Source organism: Haliotis rufescens, unplaced genomic scaffold (assembly GCF_023055435.1).
Source record: "Haliotis rufescens isolate VD_foot unplaced genomic scaffold, xgHalRufe1.0.p SCAF_17, whole genome shotgun sequence".
NCBI lineage: Eukaryota > Metazoa > Mollusca > Gastropoda > Lepetellida > Haliotidae > Haliotis > Haliotis rufescens.
In genome coordinates, this window is record NW_025963857.1 from 9,228,511 (window position 1) to 9,249,425 (window position 20,915).

Below are 20,915 nucleotides of genomic sequence, written 5' to 3' on the forward strand. Positions count from 1 at the left end.
CTTGTGGTGTGTCTGACAATTTTTTGGGTGACATTTCAGACAACTTTTGAAAATGAAATTTCTTACCCCACCATTGTTTACCTTGAGCTTACATTACCTGTGATAGCACAATTACATTCAAACTGTGGTTGATCAATCATTTGTTACCCCTCCCTAGATTATATTATAATTCACAACAAAACCTATTCTTGTTATTTTTTTATCAATCATGGAACTCGACCTATACTTTCTTTTGCCGCCTAGTTGAGTAATATATCACTGAGTGTCATACGACATTTAAGGCTAGGTTACAACATTCAAGGCCTCAGTAAAGCTTTTAAAACTCTTGTGGAGGGCATTCCAAATTTGACGTATCAATGTCAAAAATATTGTCCGATGCAATTTCTTATTTTGATATGTACCTTTTGTCGCTATTTTTGTCAGGTGAACAATTGACTTGCTTTTGCTTGTGACCTGTGACACCGGTGGGGCATGATACGCCAAATTACGTCAAAAGTGTTACCTCCGTGGGCTAGTGGATAGAGCGTCTGTCTTGGGAGCGGAAGGTCAGTAGTTCGGTCCCCGTGTCCCTAGTGTTGTGGCTCGGCTTTCGGGGGAAAAGACAATATGTCTGAGTGGGGTATCTATGTTAAATTGCATTGTGGTATCTCAGTGGGCTAGCACTGCTCAAAACCAGCAAAAGTCCGGGATAGTACAAGCAGCCACACACACAGGGTGTCGCTATATAAATGAAGAAGAAATGACAAATCAATATTGTTTTCTTTCGTGTTGTGATTGAACTCACGGAGCATAATACTCAAATCAATACCATGTTCGTCCTTGAGAAAGAATTCTAGTTTCTAGCTTTGGTTTAGTTTGTTGTTTAACGCCGCACTCAGCAATATTCCAGCTATATGACGGCGGTTGTAAATAATCGAGTCTGGACCAGACAATCCAGTGATTAATATCATGAGCATCGAGCCACGCAATTGGGATTGGTGACATGCATCAACTAAGTCAGGGAGCCTGACCACCCGATCCCGTTAGTCGCCTCTTACAACGAGCTATAGTCGCCTTTAACGGCAAGCTCTAGTTTCGAGTTTCGAGTTTCAAGGACATATGTGAATTCCTGATACCAGATACCATGTTTAGATTAGACTATGTGTTGTATTCCATTTCTTAAGCTGCCAGCTGACATTGACAACAGCAATGATATCTGTGCTAGTGAATGTAACGTGGCGACTGATAACAAACACTCAGTAGTTTTCGAATAAATGTATTTATTGAAAAACGACCCGTCAGAATTGAACGCAAATGTAGATAACTAAACCATTTAGTCCAAAATCCTACATTATAGAAATATACCTCTTCATCACTTTCAAAATCATTTAATAATAAGGCCTAAACTATTCCTAACGCTCCTGCTCTCAATGACTATCTCCATTCAACAACCTTAACTGATTTAATGGTAATGCCACCTGACCAACCCACATGAAACCGTTACAGTTCCAAAAGCGGCCCTAAAATACCATGATATTTTTACGGTGTAAATTGGTACTAAAAAATCGAACTGCCCAACCGTCTACAACTTTCTTGCAAAATCAAATACTATACTTTTTACATTGTAGCATGTTTGAATCTAGAAAGTTGAAGACAGTAAAGTAAGACCTACATAGTGTGTTGTCATGTTAAAGGAGTTCTTGGTTTTGTGGCATGGAAGATACCCCATCTTTGTTCCCCTTCCTCACACTGGTGCAGAGTGTCCTTCCAGCCGCTGACAATGTCATCAAAGTCTTTCTGGGAGAAGTCCTGCACAAAAATACCGCGAAAGGAGGAGATTATCGTATATGTGTTTATTCATAATACTGTTGGTTGGTTGGTTGGTTTGTTGTTTAATGCCGCACTCAGCAATATTCCAGCTATATGACGACGGTCTGTAAATAATCGAGTCTGGACCAGACAATCCAGTGATTAATATCATTAGCATCGATCCACGCAATTGGGATCGATGACATGCATCAACCAAGTCAGCGAGCCTGACCACCCGATCCCGTTAGTCGCCTTTTACGACAAGCATAGTAACCTTTTACAACAAGCATGGGTTGCTGAAGACCTATTCTACCCCGGAATCTTCACGGGTCTCATAATACTGAGAGGCCTTCGGCCTATAACATGTTATATAGTAATGGATGTATATACATTTATACGGTAGCACATTTGGAGCTTCTTAGCTTCATAGCATGCAATATGTACATTGACAGTTTGTTATTGTTACATTCTTACTTTACATTAATGCAACAAATTTCTGTAAACTTGGATAACGGATAAAATATTTTTTTATCAATAAACTGTTTTCTGAGTTCCGCATACAACGGACAAAGTAGTAAGAAATTGTATTCACTTTCTACAGTGTTTAAATAACAAAACTGACTAATTCTGTGATCTATCACAGTCCCCATATATCTTCCCGTCTCGATAAAGAGTTAGTGTGAACCACATCTGAATCTCGCAAGTGCAATTCGAAATGTTTTTAGTGCCAGATCTAATAAGTATTGCTCTCCGGAGAAGCTGTTTTTAAAGATTGAATAACTTGATAGTTTCTTTAACACTGATAAGGAAAAATGGCAATTTTGAATGTACATATCTTTCAGGGTCTGAGTGAAAGCACCTATGAAATGATCTGGTATATACGTATCCTGTTCTGTCCATATATTACCATACCCACATGAATAAAGTTGTTGCTTTACAGTAGATGCCCAGTTAGTGTGTCCTTGTTGATCATAGAGTAATAACATGTTATAACATTTCTTTGGGTATCTTGATGCAGGCATTTAACTACTTTAATCCGGTATTTTATCGTCTTTAACTTTGCAAGCATAGTTAATGGGTATCGTTCACATTCTCCATAGACCATTAGATTAGACGTACCAGGTTTCACACCAAGGAATCTTTGCATGCATATAAATGTACTCTTTCTATAACATCAATCATTTCTAATCCCCAAACCTCTGCTCGATACAACTATATTAAGCTTACAGTAAACTACGGTTATAACGAACACGCTTATAACGAACTAACGGATGTAACGAACTAACTTTTTAGTCCCGACTGTATGCTGTATTTATGTTGTATTTATGCTTATAACGAATTACGGTTATAACGAACTAAAATTAGTAGTCCCTTTGAGTTCGTTATAACCGTAGTTTACTGTATTTGTGTATCGAACATCTTAAAGAATGTATTATAGGATATATTTCCAACAACTGTCATATGTTGAAGTATTCCAATTATGATCTTCTTAGCTTGGTAAGCATGCGTCTTCCATGACAATCTATTTGATTTGTAAAATATACACCTAAGTACTTACAGAACGATACGAATGTCCTTGATAAAACCATTTCTCCCTTCAAGCTAGTGTACCGCCATTTTAAAAAAACAACATAGCTTTTGTCTTATTCTTGTTGACAGATAAATTCCATTCTTTGCAATAACTTTTCAGCTGATTAATTTGCTGTAGTAGTACAGTTAGTGTGCTTGAAAACATTACTATGCCAACGGCAAACAAAAGAAGAAATAACTTTATAGTTTCTGGGTGAAGTTGGATGCCATCAGAAAACAGTTCTGCTGAATTTGTTGAGCTAATTCATTGATAAAGAAGGAGAACAAAAACGGACTTAAAATGCACCCTTGTCTAACGCCAATTTTGCTTTCAAATGTGTCAGACACAGTACCATTATTTTGCACACAAACCTTTACATTCTGATACATACAGCACATTAACCTTCCAATTTTACTGCTAAGACCATGTGCCTTGAAACGTGACCATAATTTAAATCTGCCAACAGAATCAAAAGCTTTAGAGAAATCTACCAACACTGTGTATAACTTACCACCCTTCTTTGCTAGGTACTTTTGTATTATTGTTTGCGACATAAATATATCATCAGTTGTCGAGTATCCTTGGCTGAAACCAGATTGAGACTCACTAATCTTTTCATAAGCATCAGCCCAGAATACTAACCTTTAGTTATTGATATATATGAACACTTTGCTAAAAATGCTTGATAACACTATGCCTCGACAGTTATTTGTATCATTCTGTTTCAGGAGAGGGACGATTATACCAAGTGCCCAGTCTTCAGGAAAATATTATGTTTCCAGCATGATATTAAAAATCAACTCTAGATATGGTACAAGGATATCTGTAGAATGTTTAAAAAACTCATACCCAGCTGATGTACCATTTTTAAGATGACAAACGCTTTCTCCTATTTCGTCAGCCGTAATCGGACGTCTCGAGGATGTCTCGTGATAATTCGATATCATCATATGTTGTATTGTCATCTTCAAATCCAGACAAAAAGTCATATTCATAATATTCAACTTTTTTTTTTTTTTTACATGTTTCCTTATACTGATTCCGGATGCTGTGATAATTTTCCAATGAAACAAAATCTCTTTTCCTTCGCAATATATTTAATCATCTACATCTTTCTTTATTTAATAACTCAAAGCAACTACCAATGACGATGCGGTTTGTAAAAGCAAACGTTTCTCTTCATATCTGATGCAGCCATACATGAGGCTTCAGTGATATATTTTACACTAGCATCGAGGCTAACAAATGCTGTATTTACTGCCCTTTTCAAATAAATAAGATATTTCATCTGATGTCAAATTATCGGCCCATGTAAATGTGAAAGATTCATTAATAATTGGATCACTTTCAATCTGTTCAGTTGTGTGACACGTACGTAAATCCATTGTGAGGGGAAGATGTGATGACTCAAATCTACTACATATAGTAAACAATTCAGATGAACATATTATATAATCAACCAAGCTGGCACCTTGATTTCCTATAAAAGTGAAATCCCCTACACCCGCGTCTGAACCACATCTTCTATTCATCATATGGATGTCAAGAATACAGAATACAGATTATCAGAACCACAGAGTATGCAAAAGTAGTAATACTACATTCACACAATCCCGTGATGATCCGGGCTAGAATAGGTCTTCAGCAAAAGGTGACTATGCTTGTCGTAAAAGGCGACTGACGGGATCGGGTGGTCAGGCTCGCTGACTTGTTTGATGCATGTCATCGATCCCCATTGCATGTTGTTAACTGTCTGGTCCAGACTCGATTATTTACAGACCGCCGTCATATAGCTGGAATATTGCTGAGAGCGACCTAAAACAACAACCAAACCAAACCAAACCAAACCAAACCAAACATTCACACAATGTCACATCGCTCACCACTGTATTGTGTTACGAAACCGTCGTCTTATTGTTAGATCATTGCTGAGTGCGGCGTTAAATGATTAACAACATTTCCGTTAATCTGCAATGGACATGCATCTAAATTGCCTGTGTATTCAAGATATTCAAGACACCAATTTGTAACAGTAATTTTTTTTTCGTGACATTGAAAAGTTCATCCTTACGCATGTTAAACATTGTATACTATATAGAACTATGGCATAAAGCATAGCTTACCCCAATGAACTCATCACTGCGCTTATAGGTTTGATTGAGCGCTGTCGTTAGTGTTTCTGTGAAGGTCTGTGTTTTGTCCTCAACTCTGACGTCTTCGAATCCTGCTTTTTCAAGACTCTAAAAAAAGATGCACAAATGCATGAAATTTTTATTCATAGAGGATAACACCCATACAGTAGCAACCATGGATCTGGTTACCAAAATCGGCCATTGCAACCCTACGATGTTTATTCGCATGCTTCAATATACTGGTGAGGTGAGATGAAATGGGGTTTAGCGTCGCGTCCAAGATTATTGCACTTATATAGCGACGTGCATGTACGTGTGTGTGTTTGTACTAGTCCGGACTGATGCTGATTTATAGTGCTAGCTCACTGAGATACCATGACGCAGTTTAATATGAATACCCAACTCAGACACAGTATACTGACTCCGAGCCGACCAGTCCCTGTTTTAGCCCCTTAATGCCTGGCGCCATACAGGGTAACAACAAGTACCATCTTTTAACGTTTTTTGGTATGACCCGGCCGGGGATCGAACCCCGGACCTTCCGCTCTCCGGGCGGACGCTCTACCACTAGACCACGGGGGCGGTTACTTCAATATACAGTAGTGGGGATCCTTAATTTATCCTGGACAACATCTGAGCCTAACTACGTTGTAACGACGACCTTCACGTATGCTAGGCGCTACTTGAAGGGCAGGAGATGACGAAGAAAAACCTCACTAATGTTCCAATGATTCGTCTCAGTGTTTTTACTTGACTCTTCAGTTTTAACTGGACTTGTGTCACGAGGCCTGAACTTGAACTACCATAATGAATTATATAAAGACACATGTAGCATTAAGATCGAGGCCTGGTATACTTGTAGAAGGGTACCGAAGTAGGTATTGTGGCCTCTAGTCACCCAATTTCGGCTGACTAGATATACTTATACTGATATCTGGTGAAATATATATTTTCAAATCCGCTAGGAGGGACAGATACATTTAGAGAAATATTTTTATTTTTATTTTTACTGTATGGCGAAAGAAAACTCTGTATTTAAGATTAAAGGTTTTAGAAGCGCTTCATAACTTAGCCTACAACGTACCTTCGCATACTGTGCGGGGCTGTACAGAGTGTAGCCTCTCAGCTTCACATACTCCTTGAAGACCTCGGAGTGATCCTCGGCGCTGCAGCAATAGTCTGAGATCAAGACCTTTCCGCCTGGTTTCAGCCATTTCTAAAATATGACGACTTTGTCAAGTTTCCACAAGTACTTTTCTTTTAATGACCAACGTTTAAGCCCTAAGCAATATGCATGCCAAAACTATGAAAGTTTTGTATATATTGATAATAATAATAATAATTACATGATTGACGGGGGCACGGGTGGCCCAGTCGTTTGAGGCGCCGCGATTCGCTGTGCAGAGTTGCGTCCCTTGGGCACGTCAGACACCTATGATTGTGTGTTCGAATCCCGGTTCGCCCCGATTATGTTTATTGTCCGCACCATACCCGTGCTCGTGGGTTTCACCGAAGTGGTAAAACGTCTGAGACCTGCATCACTTCGGGCTTTTCTCCCACATTAAGATGACACGCCGCGATGTAACGTGAATACTGTTAAAAGCGGTGTTAAACCCAACTCACTGACTGACTGACTGACATTGTAATATCATCAATTCTTGCACCAAATGAGCAGACAATTAAAACAAAAGGGGTGTGTGAAGGAGATGGATAGGCATGATGATCGATTAATTAATTTTCAAGACTTTATTAAGAAATTATTTTAAGAATACTATCTTTCATATTTTAGCTATATACTACTCAAAGGAAGTTAAAGAACACATTTTTTCATATGACTACAGCTAATCTGTCACGGCTGGTGGATATTGCAACACACAACATTCTAAAGTGGTGTTATTTAACTTGTTTTGAGTAGTATATTTAATGTCGGAATGGCTGATTATAATGTATATTAGATTGGGATGGAAATTAAACTTTAAGTGTTCCACTGACATAGACGTTCCCAAACAGGGTCAGCTTGTCGGCAATTGCGCATATGGAATCCCGGCTGTAGATTGCATCAAATGACTCGGTCGAGTAGTTTCTCTTGGTTAAATCAGCAAACTCGAATTTCACTTGATCAGGACCCATGGCATTTTCCTTAGCGTTTTCCTCTGCATGGCGTCTGTTGATGATTGACATGTCAACTCCAACAACTTTGCATCCGTATTTCTGTTAAAAGATCCACATTTGACAGTAAATAAAATAAACAAAAGCGACAAAAACATTTCCATAATCAAAAGAAATATTTGCTGAAAGCAGAGACCAGTGTACGTTTCCGACTATATCATGAGCATGTGTTAAATAGTGATGACATTCGGTGTTCGCGAAAGATAAGCGGATCCTGCTCCACCGGTGGCGGGGGCAGGGGTGGCCCAGTCGTCTAAGGCGCCGCGATTTGCTGTGCAGAGTTGCGTCCCTTGGGCACGCCAGAAACCTATGATTGTGGGTTCGAATCCCGGTTCGCCCCGATTATGTTTCTAGGTTTGTCAGCACCATACCCGTGCTCGTGGGTTTCACCGAAGTGGTAAACGTCTCAGACCTGCATCACTTCGGGCTTTCCTCCCACATTAAGCTGACGCGCCGTGATATAACTGGAATACTGTTAAAAGCGGCGTAAAAGATTACGTCTTGTCTACTGGCATGTTAATTTATTTAAATTAAATTGTTTTCAATTTCGATTTCACCTGCAAATATGTGTTGCTTCAGTTTAAAGAAGTGTTGGCTTCGTGAAGACATATTTCTAACCTTAACATATTTTAAAATATAGATTTTCAGATATCTAAAGAAATTCATTGTAAATCGGAAATCAAATAGAGAGATTCACACACAGCAAACCTACCTTTACCATGTCGAGGGATCTGCTACCCAGACCACATCCAACGTCTAACACGGTGTGGTGTGGATTCAGGTCAAGCATATCCACACTCACCTAAATATGTCAATATAATATGTAACACAAGCATTCGCAAAACATTTTAAAGCCTCCACAAGAATTGTACGTACGTATGTCCAGATATGCATTTCTTTAAGTGGCATTTAGAAGTCGGTGTGATGAAGTAAGACAAGTTCTATGGATGAACAACTTCTTTATTACAATTAGTGCTTGATAAAGGTGTTAGGATCTACACCGAAACGTCGCACTAATTGTAATAAAGAAGTTGTTCATCCATAGAACTTGTCTTACTCCAGATATGCAGTTAATTAAATACATTTATTACCATCAGCTACTAGCTTTTATTGTTGTCTTTGTTGCAACAAACGAACCTCTATTAACATATTTGTGTTAATTTATGTTTATTGTGTAAATGTTAACCCTCTTTTAGTGAGATGTTTTTCAACCAGTTGAATACTTCCTTAACTATTGCCAAACATAAATAACTTCACTATCACAAAATATGCAATATTTAAATTAAATTTAAATTTATCTGGATTTGTTTAAAAATATCAATGCATATTAAATTTCTATGGACGATGAACTCATGATTTTTCATTAGCTTTCATATTTGCTGTTATTGCGTGTGGGAATTATTTTCAGAAATATTTCTTTTTCATAATGTTCAACACAAATCATAAAAAGACCTTGTATTTGTATCATCTAAATTATAAGCATGATGGGTGTGCTACCATATACCTCCGTAGTTCCAAGGGCTTCTACTCCAAGACTGGTGCAGGCAAACACTTTCTGGCATCGAATCACATGGTTTTCATAGGTTTCTTGTAACTCCAGGCTTTCTGTGAATGTTGTATTTCTACTCTTGTTTCGCTTCACTTTTTGCAACAACCACACTATCTGGTTCCTGTTGTCCTTTAGCTGAAAACCACAATTCTTATGTTCATCTATGTGGCTAATCCGTGCAGTGCCATATGACTATACCGTGTTTGATTAAGAATATATTTTCTATGTTGCACAGTAAGTGGTTGCGTTTAACTACGTTTTTGGCAGTATTTCACTTACAGAGAATAAGTTTAATTCAGGAGGAAAGTCCAAAGTGACGCTTAGCTTTGGGGCAAAGAAACTACAAGCAAAATCGACCAGGAGATAGAGGGATTTGAATCCAAGAGGATCCGATCCTGGCACGGCTAAGGAATGCAACCTTTGAAAGTGAATAGGCACTTAGTATTTTGTAAGTACAGCAGTGAGCGATAGCCTTTGGATCATTCCTGCTTTGAACAGATTGTCAGTTATATAATGTCGTGTCAGCTTGAGTTAGTGAGTGAGTGAGTGAGTTGGGTTTAACGCCGCTTTTAACAATATCCCAGTTATATCGCGGTGTGTCAGCTTAATGTGGGAGGAAAGCCCGAAGTGATGCAGGTCTCAGACGTTTACCACTTCGGTGAAACCCACGACCACGGGTATGGTGCTGATAAACCTAGAAACATAATCCGGGCGAACCGGGATTCGAACCCACAATCATAGGTTTCTGGCGTGCCCAAGGGACGCAACTCTGCACAGCGAATCGCTTATCACGTTGGTAAAATCCATGATGACGGGCATTGTGCTGACAAACTCATTGAAACATAATTTCTGTCATAACCAAGGGACGCAACTCAACACAGCGAATTGGATTACTGCGCCACCTGTTTCCCTTACGTACATTAGTACAGCAGTGAAAACCTCTGTATCCCTACTGTGAGGATGTATATTAACCTTAGTATATGCGCCAAGTGAAGTAGACATCACACATTGAAATCCATATGACTGGCCTATATCGCATGATATATCGGAAGAAGCGAATAAAGCTTCGTATGTCATCGCATTTCGGTAGTTAGTTGGGTTGAACATTCGTCGATAGTTGCCTGCAATTAAAGATATGTTGTTTCAGTAAGCAAGAAGAGTGAGTGAGTGAGTTTGGTTTAACGCCGCTTTTAACATTATTCCAGTTATATCACGGCGTGTCAGCTTAACGTGGGAGGGAGGAGTGATGCAGGTCTAAGACGTTTACCACTTCGGTGAAACCCACGAGCACGGGTATGGTGCTGACAAACCTAGAAACATAATCGGGGCGAACCGGGATTCAAACCCACAATCATAGGTTTCTGGCGTGCTCAAGGGACGCAACTCTGCACAGCGAATCGCGGCGCCTTAGACGACTGGGCCACCTTTGCCCCCTTAAGCAAGAAGAAATCTATATCTTAGCAATACCCATACATGCCTTATTGGGTCCGCACAGAAACGGGTTGCCGATAGCTGAACATCGATCTTAGTATGATTGTTTTGTTTGTTTGTTTGTTTGTTGTTTAACGCCGCACTCAGTAATATTCCAGCTATATGACGGCGGTCATAAGATATCATGATCTGGCGTTTTATATTGTAGACAATATAATCGATATTTGATATCAAATTGCCAGGAATAGTCTGTTATTGTTATGACTCAATTGGCGATGATATAAATTCATTCATTTATTCGTTTCTCTGCATATCTCATTAACAGTGCATACAATGTCCTCTTCAATAGTTCCCAAACAGATTTATTGAAATTTAACGATTAACTATGCAGATGAAGTCAGTTGTGTCATGTGGGTTTCACCAGCATGCCCCGAAGGTTATTGTTTCAGTTTGTTACATCTGTAGATAAACCAAATCCCACTGTAACATCTAAACAGTATTTGGAAGCCAGGTAATACAATACCAGTCATCAGTAGACGCATCCAACCTGGTTTCTCTCAAACACATTACATCATAGTCTGATCAATCAGCTGCTATACTATCTCCTGAAAACTTCACGTTATTATGGATAACCTTTATCTCTGGTTTTTGTCGTTGATCCAGGATTTAACTCCATTTCCCCATAACAAAGTAATTCAATTATCAAGCAAGAAACAAAATATAATTGTTTAATATTACTTAAATATACAGAAATGAAGCATTTGTGGTAGATCATGCAACCAAAGGTACCAACTGCAAGCCGATATTGTTTGTTTGTTTGTTGTTGTTTTTAACGCCGCACTCAGAGATCTTAGTATGAAGGTGTGTTGTACACAACCAGACCATGGTAGAAAGTTAGTCTGATTGATTTATCCCAAATCTAATCTCTGAAGATGTGCTCTTTGATTGTTCGTCATGTATCGCCATGTGCACGTCAGATGTCACGGATATACACATGTATATTGCGTATTCAAAGCAAACATACATGATTAAATTATTTAGAAAACGAACACACAATGCCATTTTAGAAAGTGGTCAAATGTAACAAATGTTATGTTTTCTTCCTAAAGTACAGATTCTAGTACCAGAGTGGGTTAGATCGCTGACTGTGTGCTGGCGATTAGGTGCCTCACTCTGGCAGTGTGGGTTCCGACGCAACCCAAAAAAGTACAAGTATCTGTACTTTACTATGAAAGTGTTGCCCCAAATATAACATTTGTTATATTTAGAATAACCTACACGTGTTTTGTCATACACTACCATGCATCTCAGGGCAACCACTAAGGCGTTCAGGGTTAGGACAGATTCCTGCCAACCTATGTTTGCCGTAAGATATTATTTACTGGATCGGTTGATCACAATTGGTTATTTATCACTGCAGTAGCTATTCATTTGTTCCATACTTGAACTTACTTGATACTGATGTTAGAAAGTGAAACATGTATAGATTTTATTGACACCAATGTTTGATATATTTGAGGAGAAGCGTGAGTGAGTGAGTATGGTTTTACGCCGCTTTTAGCAATATTCCAGCAATATCACAGCGGGGGACACCAGAAATGGGCTTCACACATTGTACCCATGTCGGGAATCGAACCCGGGTCTTCGGCGTGACGAGCTAACGCTTTAACCAGTAGGCTATCCGAGCGCCCCCTGAGGAGAAGATCTCGTTAGTGGAGCACCTTCATAAAATCCCATTGTGTTTTGTCTATTAAATATAATGTATTTTGAAACTAAAGGGCGACTTCGTGCACGTGTCATCGTATCCTGAAGGCATAGTACTATGCCAACCGTGGTCAAGACTCGGTTAAGAACATGATTTGAGGGTATAGTTGGAATGTTCCTGACTACAGCGTTGAACAGCACACAAACCGGATGGAACCAGGCAGGACTCTCTTATGAACAGATAGCCATCGTCATCTAGCCACTCCAGCACCTTCTGCAACAGCTCCAGCACCTCTTTGTCCGACAGATACATTAACAGCCAGTTGGAGAACACAAGATTGGCACTGCAATGTCAGCATATTATAGTATGAAAAACAAACAAACGCGTAGGGGATAGGAAGCGATTTATAAGGCAAGAACATTTCCGAAGAAATCAAGGTCCCAATCACAACATTGGGACAGTCATAAAGGGCATGACCTCCGACAGCACGTTCAAGGGGTGGTATGCCAGATTTACCATTGTCCCTCATCTAATTACACCAACCATGAGAACCCATTAAATCTGATCGCCTACTCCCCAGGAGATATGATATCATTTACCAATATCATATAGTTGAGAAGATATGTCTTGATGATTTCCACCATCCCTACTTTTGGGGCATAGTATACATCGATAAATACAGGACGAGCTTTTTCTTATCTGTGTATTTACAAACTGTTGGCAGATGTTCGAAATCATGTACGCCACATTTGAATGGACAATGTCATGCAAAAATTCATCACATGTTTTCTAATCGGACTTTCACATGTATTTCACAATGTGATTGGGTATGTGCACAGATGAGGATGAGGGAACACATGGCAAGATATTAGAACGATAATGGCATGTTTAATAGAAAATATGTATCTGACACTGATTTTTATGGTGTCATCTTTGATGTTCGTCACAGTGCCAAACACTATGTAGCGATACTCAGGGTACTTCCGAAATTCGATGGGATTCTGTTATTCAGCATGCACGCAAATACCTTTATTCCCCCAACATATGTATTTTACTTTCAAACGGAAAAATCACCATCTGTTGTCTCTTTGAAGTTTAGTGACGTCACCACATTGGAATTCGATGTTTTTGTAGTGACTGTTGATAGTTTTATTTTTTTCGAGAAACTCATGCATGAAATCAATGGCCAACACGCTGCAGGCTGACATGGCAAAGGTAGATGTAAAGCGCCTGTGAATATAAGAACAAACTTCAGTAAAACAGTAAAAGTATGAATGAGGATTTATCAAAATCGGTGTCTGTACCAAGCATAATCATCCGACCCCTAATGAAATGTCAATTTAATTTTTATAATGAAAAAATAGAATTACATTAATTTTTTGTTCAACTGAATTTCAATTCACATGTCAAGGTAAATAGGTAATAAGCTTCGCTGCAAATATGATATGGCATGAGACTCCTTCATATAAGTCTGCTGAAGAAACTTTAGGAAGAGCATGTGAACACCGCGTTCTGACACCGAGTAAAACAGAATTCAATGCCATTAAACAGAGAAATGCTGAGTGTGACACGGTGTACGTGGGGTATTGGCCAACGTGTTCGTGAATGACGACGTCCACTCGCGGATACATGCACTGTGTCTGTTCACATCAGTGAATGGATTGCAAAGGATAAATAAGTTGTCTTCGAATGGTCAGATATTAATCATAGATTGGTTTGTCGCACAGATATCGTCACATAATTCTCAAACTCTAACTTCAGAAAACCTTCTACATATGCTGTTGGACAGTTTATTCATATCCGCGTGCTCATTTATCAGGCTGTGATTATCCTTAATTCCTTTTAGCAGTATGTTCTTGTTACAAAGGTAATTGGGTGTGTGTAGTTGTCAAGTGATTGAAGCGTTTGATCATCAAGACAAAAGACAGGGTTCAATTATCCACATTGGTACAATCTGTGTTGTCTTCCGTCCTGACATTGCTGGAAGATAGCTAACAGTGGTCTGAAGGATTACTCATACATTCGTTGAAAAGGTACTTATGAAAATCAGATATGAAACGATAGTATTTGTGGAAACATATACTCACGTATATACTTACCCAATGCCCGCTCCAAGGTCCATCACCCTCTTGCCAGCGAAGTCCGGTAGATAGGACAGTATCTCTGGCTGTTCCAACTCAGCAAGCTCCTCGGCACCAATGTCCAACATCATCTCAACGACGGACGCACATGGTGTAGAGCATTGCTTCCAGAAATCTGTCATGGACTTCCGAACACCTTAACATACAACACTGGTGATATTAAAGGATTGAGTGAGTGAGTGAGTTGGGTTTAACGCCGCTTTTAACAGTATTCCAGTTATATCGCGGCGGGTCAGCTTAATGTGGGAGGAAAGCCCGAAGTGATGCAGGTCTCAGACGTTTACCACTTCGGTGTAACCCACGAGCACGGGTATGGTGCTGACAAACCTAGAAACATAATCGGGGCGAACCGGGATTCGAACCCACAATCATAGGTTTCTGCACTGCGAATCGCGGCGCCTTAGACGACTGGGCCACCCGTGCCCCCTTGATATTAAAGGAAGACAGTATCATATTTCGCAAATGCAACACCTGCTGTATTGTGAATGAATTCATTATCATGTCATTGTGTGCAAAGCGATGCATATGAGATTTCGCAGTCCTCCTGGGTGTCCATCACGGGTCTGTTCCACTTTGAAACATGTGCGCACATATTGCCAAAGTGGTAACTTTGTGCATGTTCTCCTCAATTTGATCATTATTGGTATCTGCACATGTGAAATGTACAGAACAAGGCTGTTCTAAATATATTCATAAAACTCATCAAACCTAATCAGGAGCCGATTATTTTAAAGCTTACGATATTTTTTTCATCTGATACTGTTTTTAATCCAATGAACGAATGACAGAATTACCCTGGTTATTTGTGTAGAATATAGCTGAGGATATATACTAGTATGCCTCGATTTGAAACTAACAATTATGTTGCATAATTTGCGGCACCATTCTGTTTTTAAAATTCTTTAACATTTTGTCTCTGCTCATAAGCAGCAGAATCTCTGCACTTGTACACATATCCGTTCAACTTTCAACAAAAAACAGTAAATGCGATATCGTGTGGCTAGATGTCTTGCCCATCCCTTAATTTTCTGAGTTGTTTTATATGCCGCCGTCGCAAGGCATGAGTACTGCTGTGCTGTATCAACACATACATGTACGTTTTATGCAATTTGTATGAGTGGCGGGTGCTACCTGTAGAGCAGGACTTGCTTACCTTTTTCGCGAATACCCAGTGGCATCCCTGTTTTTCAGTGATCCATTCACATAATTTTCAGCGCTATTTCGCTTTTCGAATGTGGATAATCGAGAATGTTATTCTCTGGCGTTGACGTTTTTTTATATTATAGATTCAATGCCCACATGGATACTGTATTCAAAATGTTGTATTTTATACAGTCACTTAATGGGTTGCTTTAGATGTACATATTTATGAATAGGTGAGGTGAAATGGAGTTTAACGTCGCGTCCAAGATTATTGCACTTACGTGCATGTACGTGTGTGTGTTTGTGTACTAGTCCGGACTGATGCCGATTTATAGTGCTAGCCCACTGAGATACCATGCCACAATTTAACATGAATACCCCAGTCAGACACAGTATACTGACTCCAAACCGACCAGTCCTTGTTTTAGCCCCTTAATGCCAAGCGCCAGACAGTTTAACAACGAGTACCATCTTTTAACGTCTTTTGGTATGACGCGGCCGGGGATCGAACCCCGGACCTTCCGCTCTCCGGACGGACACTCTACCACTAGACCACGGAGGCGGTCTATTTATGTATAAACAATTTTCCGTCATGGTAATTACCAAGAAATGTTGACAATAACAATCAAACATGAACTACATCTATATCTCAGTATTACTACATAACACCAGTACATTACCCACTACGTTTCAACCGAAGGACTGCTATGTTTGTCATGATCATATATATCAACAAATTACATTATTATCCTTTCTTCAGGCATTTCAGCAATGTGTGTTCTTACCCTGTGTGGCTCTCAACCCCGCAAATAAAATTCGTGCTGCACGTGCAATCCTGTTACTGCACGTGCCGTCTCATGTAGATTGGCAAATTTCCTAAACTGCTGAATGTACATGCAGTAAATAAAGGCCAACAAGAGTTTGCCACTAACGTAGCTATATCCCCCGCCCCTGTTGCAGAATTTATGACATAATTAAACCCTAACCTTTTTTAACCGAGGTGGAACTTGTCATGGAATTTGTAAAAAAAAAAGATTTTGCCACTAACTAAATAGCAAAAGGCACCAGTTCAGCATGTACCTGACAGACCTGCACAGTTTCATGAAAAAATATTGAACGTTTTATGAGTTATGCTCCGGAAACGAATCCTACCCTCACAGAACCTAAGTCCATCTTGTTGCCATGGAAGCGTAAAAAATAAAAAATTCTAAAATTTCTAAATAGCAAAAGGCACCAGTTCAGCATGTACCTGACAGACCTGCACAGTTTCATGAAAAGATATTGAACGGTTTATGAGTTATGCTCCGGAAACGAACCCTACCCTCACAGAACCTAAGTCCATCTTGTTGCCATGGAAACGTAAAAAATAAACAATTCTAAAATTTCTAAATAGCAAAAGGCACCAGTTCAGCATGTACCTGATAGACCTGCACAGTTTCATGAAAAACTATTGAACGGTTTCTGAGTTATGCTCCGGAAACGAAACGTGACGGACGTACGTACGGACGGAAGGAATCCGTTTCTATATCCCCCGCCAACTTCGTTGGGCGGGGGTTAATAATGCTGCAATTAATGCTGCATTTTATCTTACAAGTTAAATTACCAGCAAATTAAATTAAATTTCTCTTTACTCCACTGACAGGGCGTTTCATTTTTAGATTGTCTTTTTTCTCTTTCTCAAGTTAGCTATAGTCAGAATGCTTTCATTTTATCGTCTTTGCCTAAGTACCCACCTTCATTTTATATGTGTGTTACCAGAGACCAACTACAGTCATCCCTATTATAATCTTTACAGAGGGATTCTCATTGATACTATTTGCAAGCTGACATGTACGATTGATTCATACCGAACTGATATTGGTGGTTCACGTGGCTCAATATCGGCTTGCTACCCGTTAGGATCAGGGGTAGACTAGGTCTTCAGCAACCTTTGCTTGCCGTAAAAAGGCGATTATGCTTGTCGTAAGAGGCGACTAACGGGATCGGGTGGTCAGGCTCGCTGACTTGGTTGATGCATGTCATCGTATTCCAATTGCGTGGATCAATGCTCATGATGTCAATCACTGGATTACCTGGCCAAGACTCGATTATTTAAGGACGGCCTTCATGTAGCTGGAATATTGCTGAGTGCGTCGTTAAGCAGACAATATCGGCTTGCAGTTGGTATCTTTGGTTGCATAATATGCATCAAATGCTTCATTTCTGTATATTTAAGTAATATTAAACAATTCCATTTTGTTTCATGCTTGATAATTGTATTACGTTGTTGTGGGGATATAGAGTCAAATCCTGGATCAATGACAAAAAACAGAGATAAAGGAAATCCATAATAACGTGACGTCTTCAGAAGAAATGGGCACGTCAGAAAGCTATGATTGTGGGTTCGAATCCTGGTTCGCCCCGATTATGTTTCTAGGTTTGTCAGCAACATACCCGTGCTCGTGGGTTACACCGAAGTGGTAAACGTCTTAGACCTGCATCACTTCGGGCTTTCCTCCCACATTAAGGTGACACGCCGCGATATAACTGGAATACTGTTAAAAGCGGCGTTAAACCCAACTCACTCACTCACTTCAGGAGAAAACAGATAGTATAGCAGCTCATTGGTCAGAATATGATGTAATGTGTTTGAGAGAAACCAGGTTGGATGCTTCTACTGATGACTGTTATTGTATTACCTGGCTTCCAAATACTGTTTAGATGTTACAGTGGGATTTGGTGTATCCACAGATGTTAAAAACTGAAACAATAACCTTCGGGGCATGCTGGTGAAACCCACATGACACAGCTGACTTCATCTGCATAGTTAATCGTTAAATTTCCATACATTTGTTTTTGAACTATTAAAAGGACATTGTATGCACTTTTGGTCAGATATGCCGAGAAACGAATAAATGAATGAATTTATATCCTCGCTAATTGAGTCATGACAATAACAGACTATTCCTTGCAATTTGATATCAAATATCGATTTGATTTTCCCATGACTAGTATTGTCTACAATATAAAACCCCAGATCATGATATCTTATCTCATAACTAGCTTTACAAATGACAGATAAACAACTTCATATTTCCCACATACTACACTAAACATACTGAACTAATCAAATAGAAAAAAGGTCGTGTCTATTTTTTTTCCATTACACAGAATGCTCAAACATAGCTACGTATGATATACTCAGCGTTAGGTGTTACTGTGGTGCCATTGTTATTATAAACTTTGAGTAGTATATTGAGTTTGCACACACGAGCCAAAGTGCAGTTCATAGAAATCTATTCGGGCCAGAACAGTGATGTTTGAATATGATTGACGAAAAAGATTTTTCAATGAATTTATGTACATGGTGGTGTGGTTTTTTTCTTCTTCTTTTTTACAGCAATAAGGGAAGTAAGATTGACAAGCATCATCCAGAACTTATGTACTCTAGTTTGATAATTTTTTGTCTTATCTTGGCGTAACGGAAACATGTACAATACATATTAATGACGGTACACATGCCAATCAAGTGACTGCTAGATTGAATTATGTGTAACCCCACACCTACTCACAATCAATATGATCGACAATACTTCCACATATATGATTGCCTCGACCATGTTCATATTTTACAGATTATTCTGCTATATGCTGTTCACATTTGAACGAATATAATAAACAGACATATCCACGCTCGCATGTCTGCCCAAAACGATATTGAAGAGACGAATCACTGGAATAATATACAAGGACACCAGCTGTTTAGACAGCTTGTACCGTCCTTCTCGTAGCGAGATGGCGCCAAAAGTGTGGACAAATATCTCTCAAATCGCTAAAGTACTCACGGAAATGAAAAAAACTGTTTTTTCGATCTCAGACTTTAAATAAATCCAGTTAACATACAAAATATATAAATATTCAAACAACTCGATTAGTACTAATTGGGCCTTGGCACAAATACAGCGTATCAAAGGTTTTTATGTCTTTTTACACGTAAAAGTGTGTAAAAATATTAACAAAACAGACTATTGTTAAACTGAGCATAACCAGGTGACAGCAGTAGATCAAGGTGAATGTCTATGACCTATGACACCTTGACGACAGGTGAAAACAGGTGCTTGAAACCCACGTGCATGTGATTTGTCAGTGGTCCCTTCTCAAACAACAACTTACATGTCATTATTATTATGTACATAAACATAGCTGTTATTTTTATTGTTGTTTTGATAACTTTTTTCCAGGCTAATTTGCATAATGCCTATAGCCTGTTTCTGCCATGTCGATTTGGACTTAGTTTTATTTTTGAATGTTGAAAGTGCTTACAAATTACCTCCTGTAAAGTACATTTTGTATTGAGCACTGAGATAAAACTAGCCAATCCTGAGTAGTACTTTTCCAGTTGATTTGTTATTTCGTATTTACATCTTCTTAATGCTTTGTGTCGATTATTAAATCCAACAAAACAGTTGTTTTTTTCATTTCCATGAGTACTTTAGTCCTTTATGTACCTTTATTTCATTCAGAACTATTTATGAAGACACAACACGAATACAAAGACAACACTTTCCGCAGCGCGCTCGTCCGTACAAGTAACACTCATAAGCTTAAAGGAGTGTCTGATCCACATGGCGCGCTAAGACAATATTGCGAGGAAACGCGGAGATTGTCCAAGGGCACACGTTGACTATATATGTTTTACTTGGTAGATAGAAGGAACTTCTGTAGATAAATGATCCGAGTTTGCGTCATTTTACTGATGCGATGTCACCTGTGAATACCAAACAAATATTACTTACAGTCATTATTGTCCATCTGAAAGTGCTGGGTGTATTGTTGCACAAGCTGCAATGGTTACTGCTCCAGCTGAGTCTGACAGAGAGTGAAGCACTGGATTGTCACAGTACCATATAATACTTCTGTTATTCAACGCGCGAGCGAACTCATTTATTCGTCCTATATTTTTATTGTACTTGGAAACATTCACCATCTGTTGTCTCCATTTAGAGGTAAGTGACGTCACCACATTCATTCCGATTTCTATGCTTTTGTAACGAGAATCTGTGCACACATGAGTTTGTTAACATAGAATGTCCCACATATACAATTCGTCAACTAACGCCGATCACGTGGAAAAATGGCCGCTCATCACGGCGAACACGACCCCACGAATTTACACAATTCAAACCAGTAATGCAACACCGAGTGGAACAAGGTATTCAGATTCAAAGGAAAGAGCTAGGTAATATCTCTCACCAGTGGTAATATCTCAACACAAGCGCACTCAAAACAACGGTGCATATGTATGTAT

The 20,915-nt window shown here is 39.2% G+C and overlaps 1 protein-coding gene across 1 annotated transcript; it reads right to left on the reverse strand.

The window, feature by feature from the left end:
* Positions 1-1,281: 1,281 nt before the first annotated feature.
* LOC124116865 (phosphoethanolamine N-methyltransferase 3-like) lies at positions 1,282-20,481 on the reverse strand. Its single transcript, XM_048397330.1, has 11 exons — positions 20,404-20,481; positions 14,444-14,621; positions 13,419-13,574; positions 12,494-12,687; positions 10,181-10,329; positions 9,164-9,343; positions 8,372-8,461; positions 7,483-7,701; positions 6,575-6,706; positions 5,482-5,598; positions 1,282-1,788 (listed from the first exon to the last, which is right to left on the reverse strand). The coding sequence occupies exons 1-11, from the start codon at positions 20,417-20,419 to the stop codon at positions 1,663-1,665; spliced, it is 1,557 nt and encodes a 518-aa protein (XP_048253287.1). The 5' UTR covers positions 20,420-20,481; the 3' UTR covers positions 1,282-1,662.
* Positions 20,482-20,915: the final 434 nt, after the last annotated feature.

Excerpts from the sequence above, each read along its gene's own strand:
- LOC124116865 (XM_048397330.1), bottom strand. Across the intron at positions 9,344-10,180 it reads CACTTGGCGCATATACTAAG|CTAAAGGACAACAGGAACCA; the intron begins GTTAATATACAT and ends TGTGGTTTTCAG. Across the intron at positions 1,789-5,481 it reads GCAGTGATGAGTTCATTGGG|GACTTCTCCCAGAAAGACTT; the intron begins GTAAGCTATGCT and ends ATTTTTGTGCAG.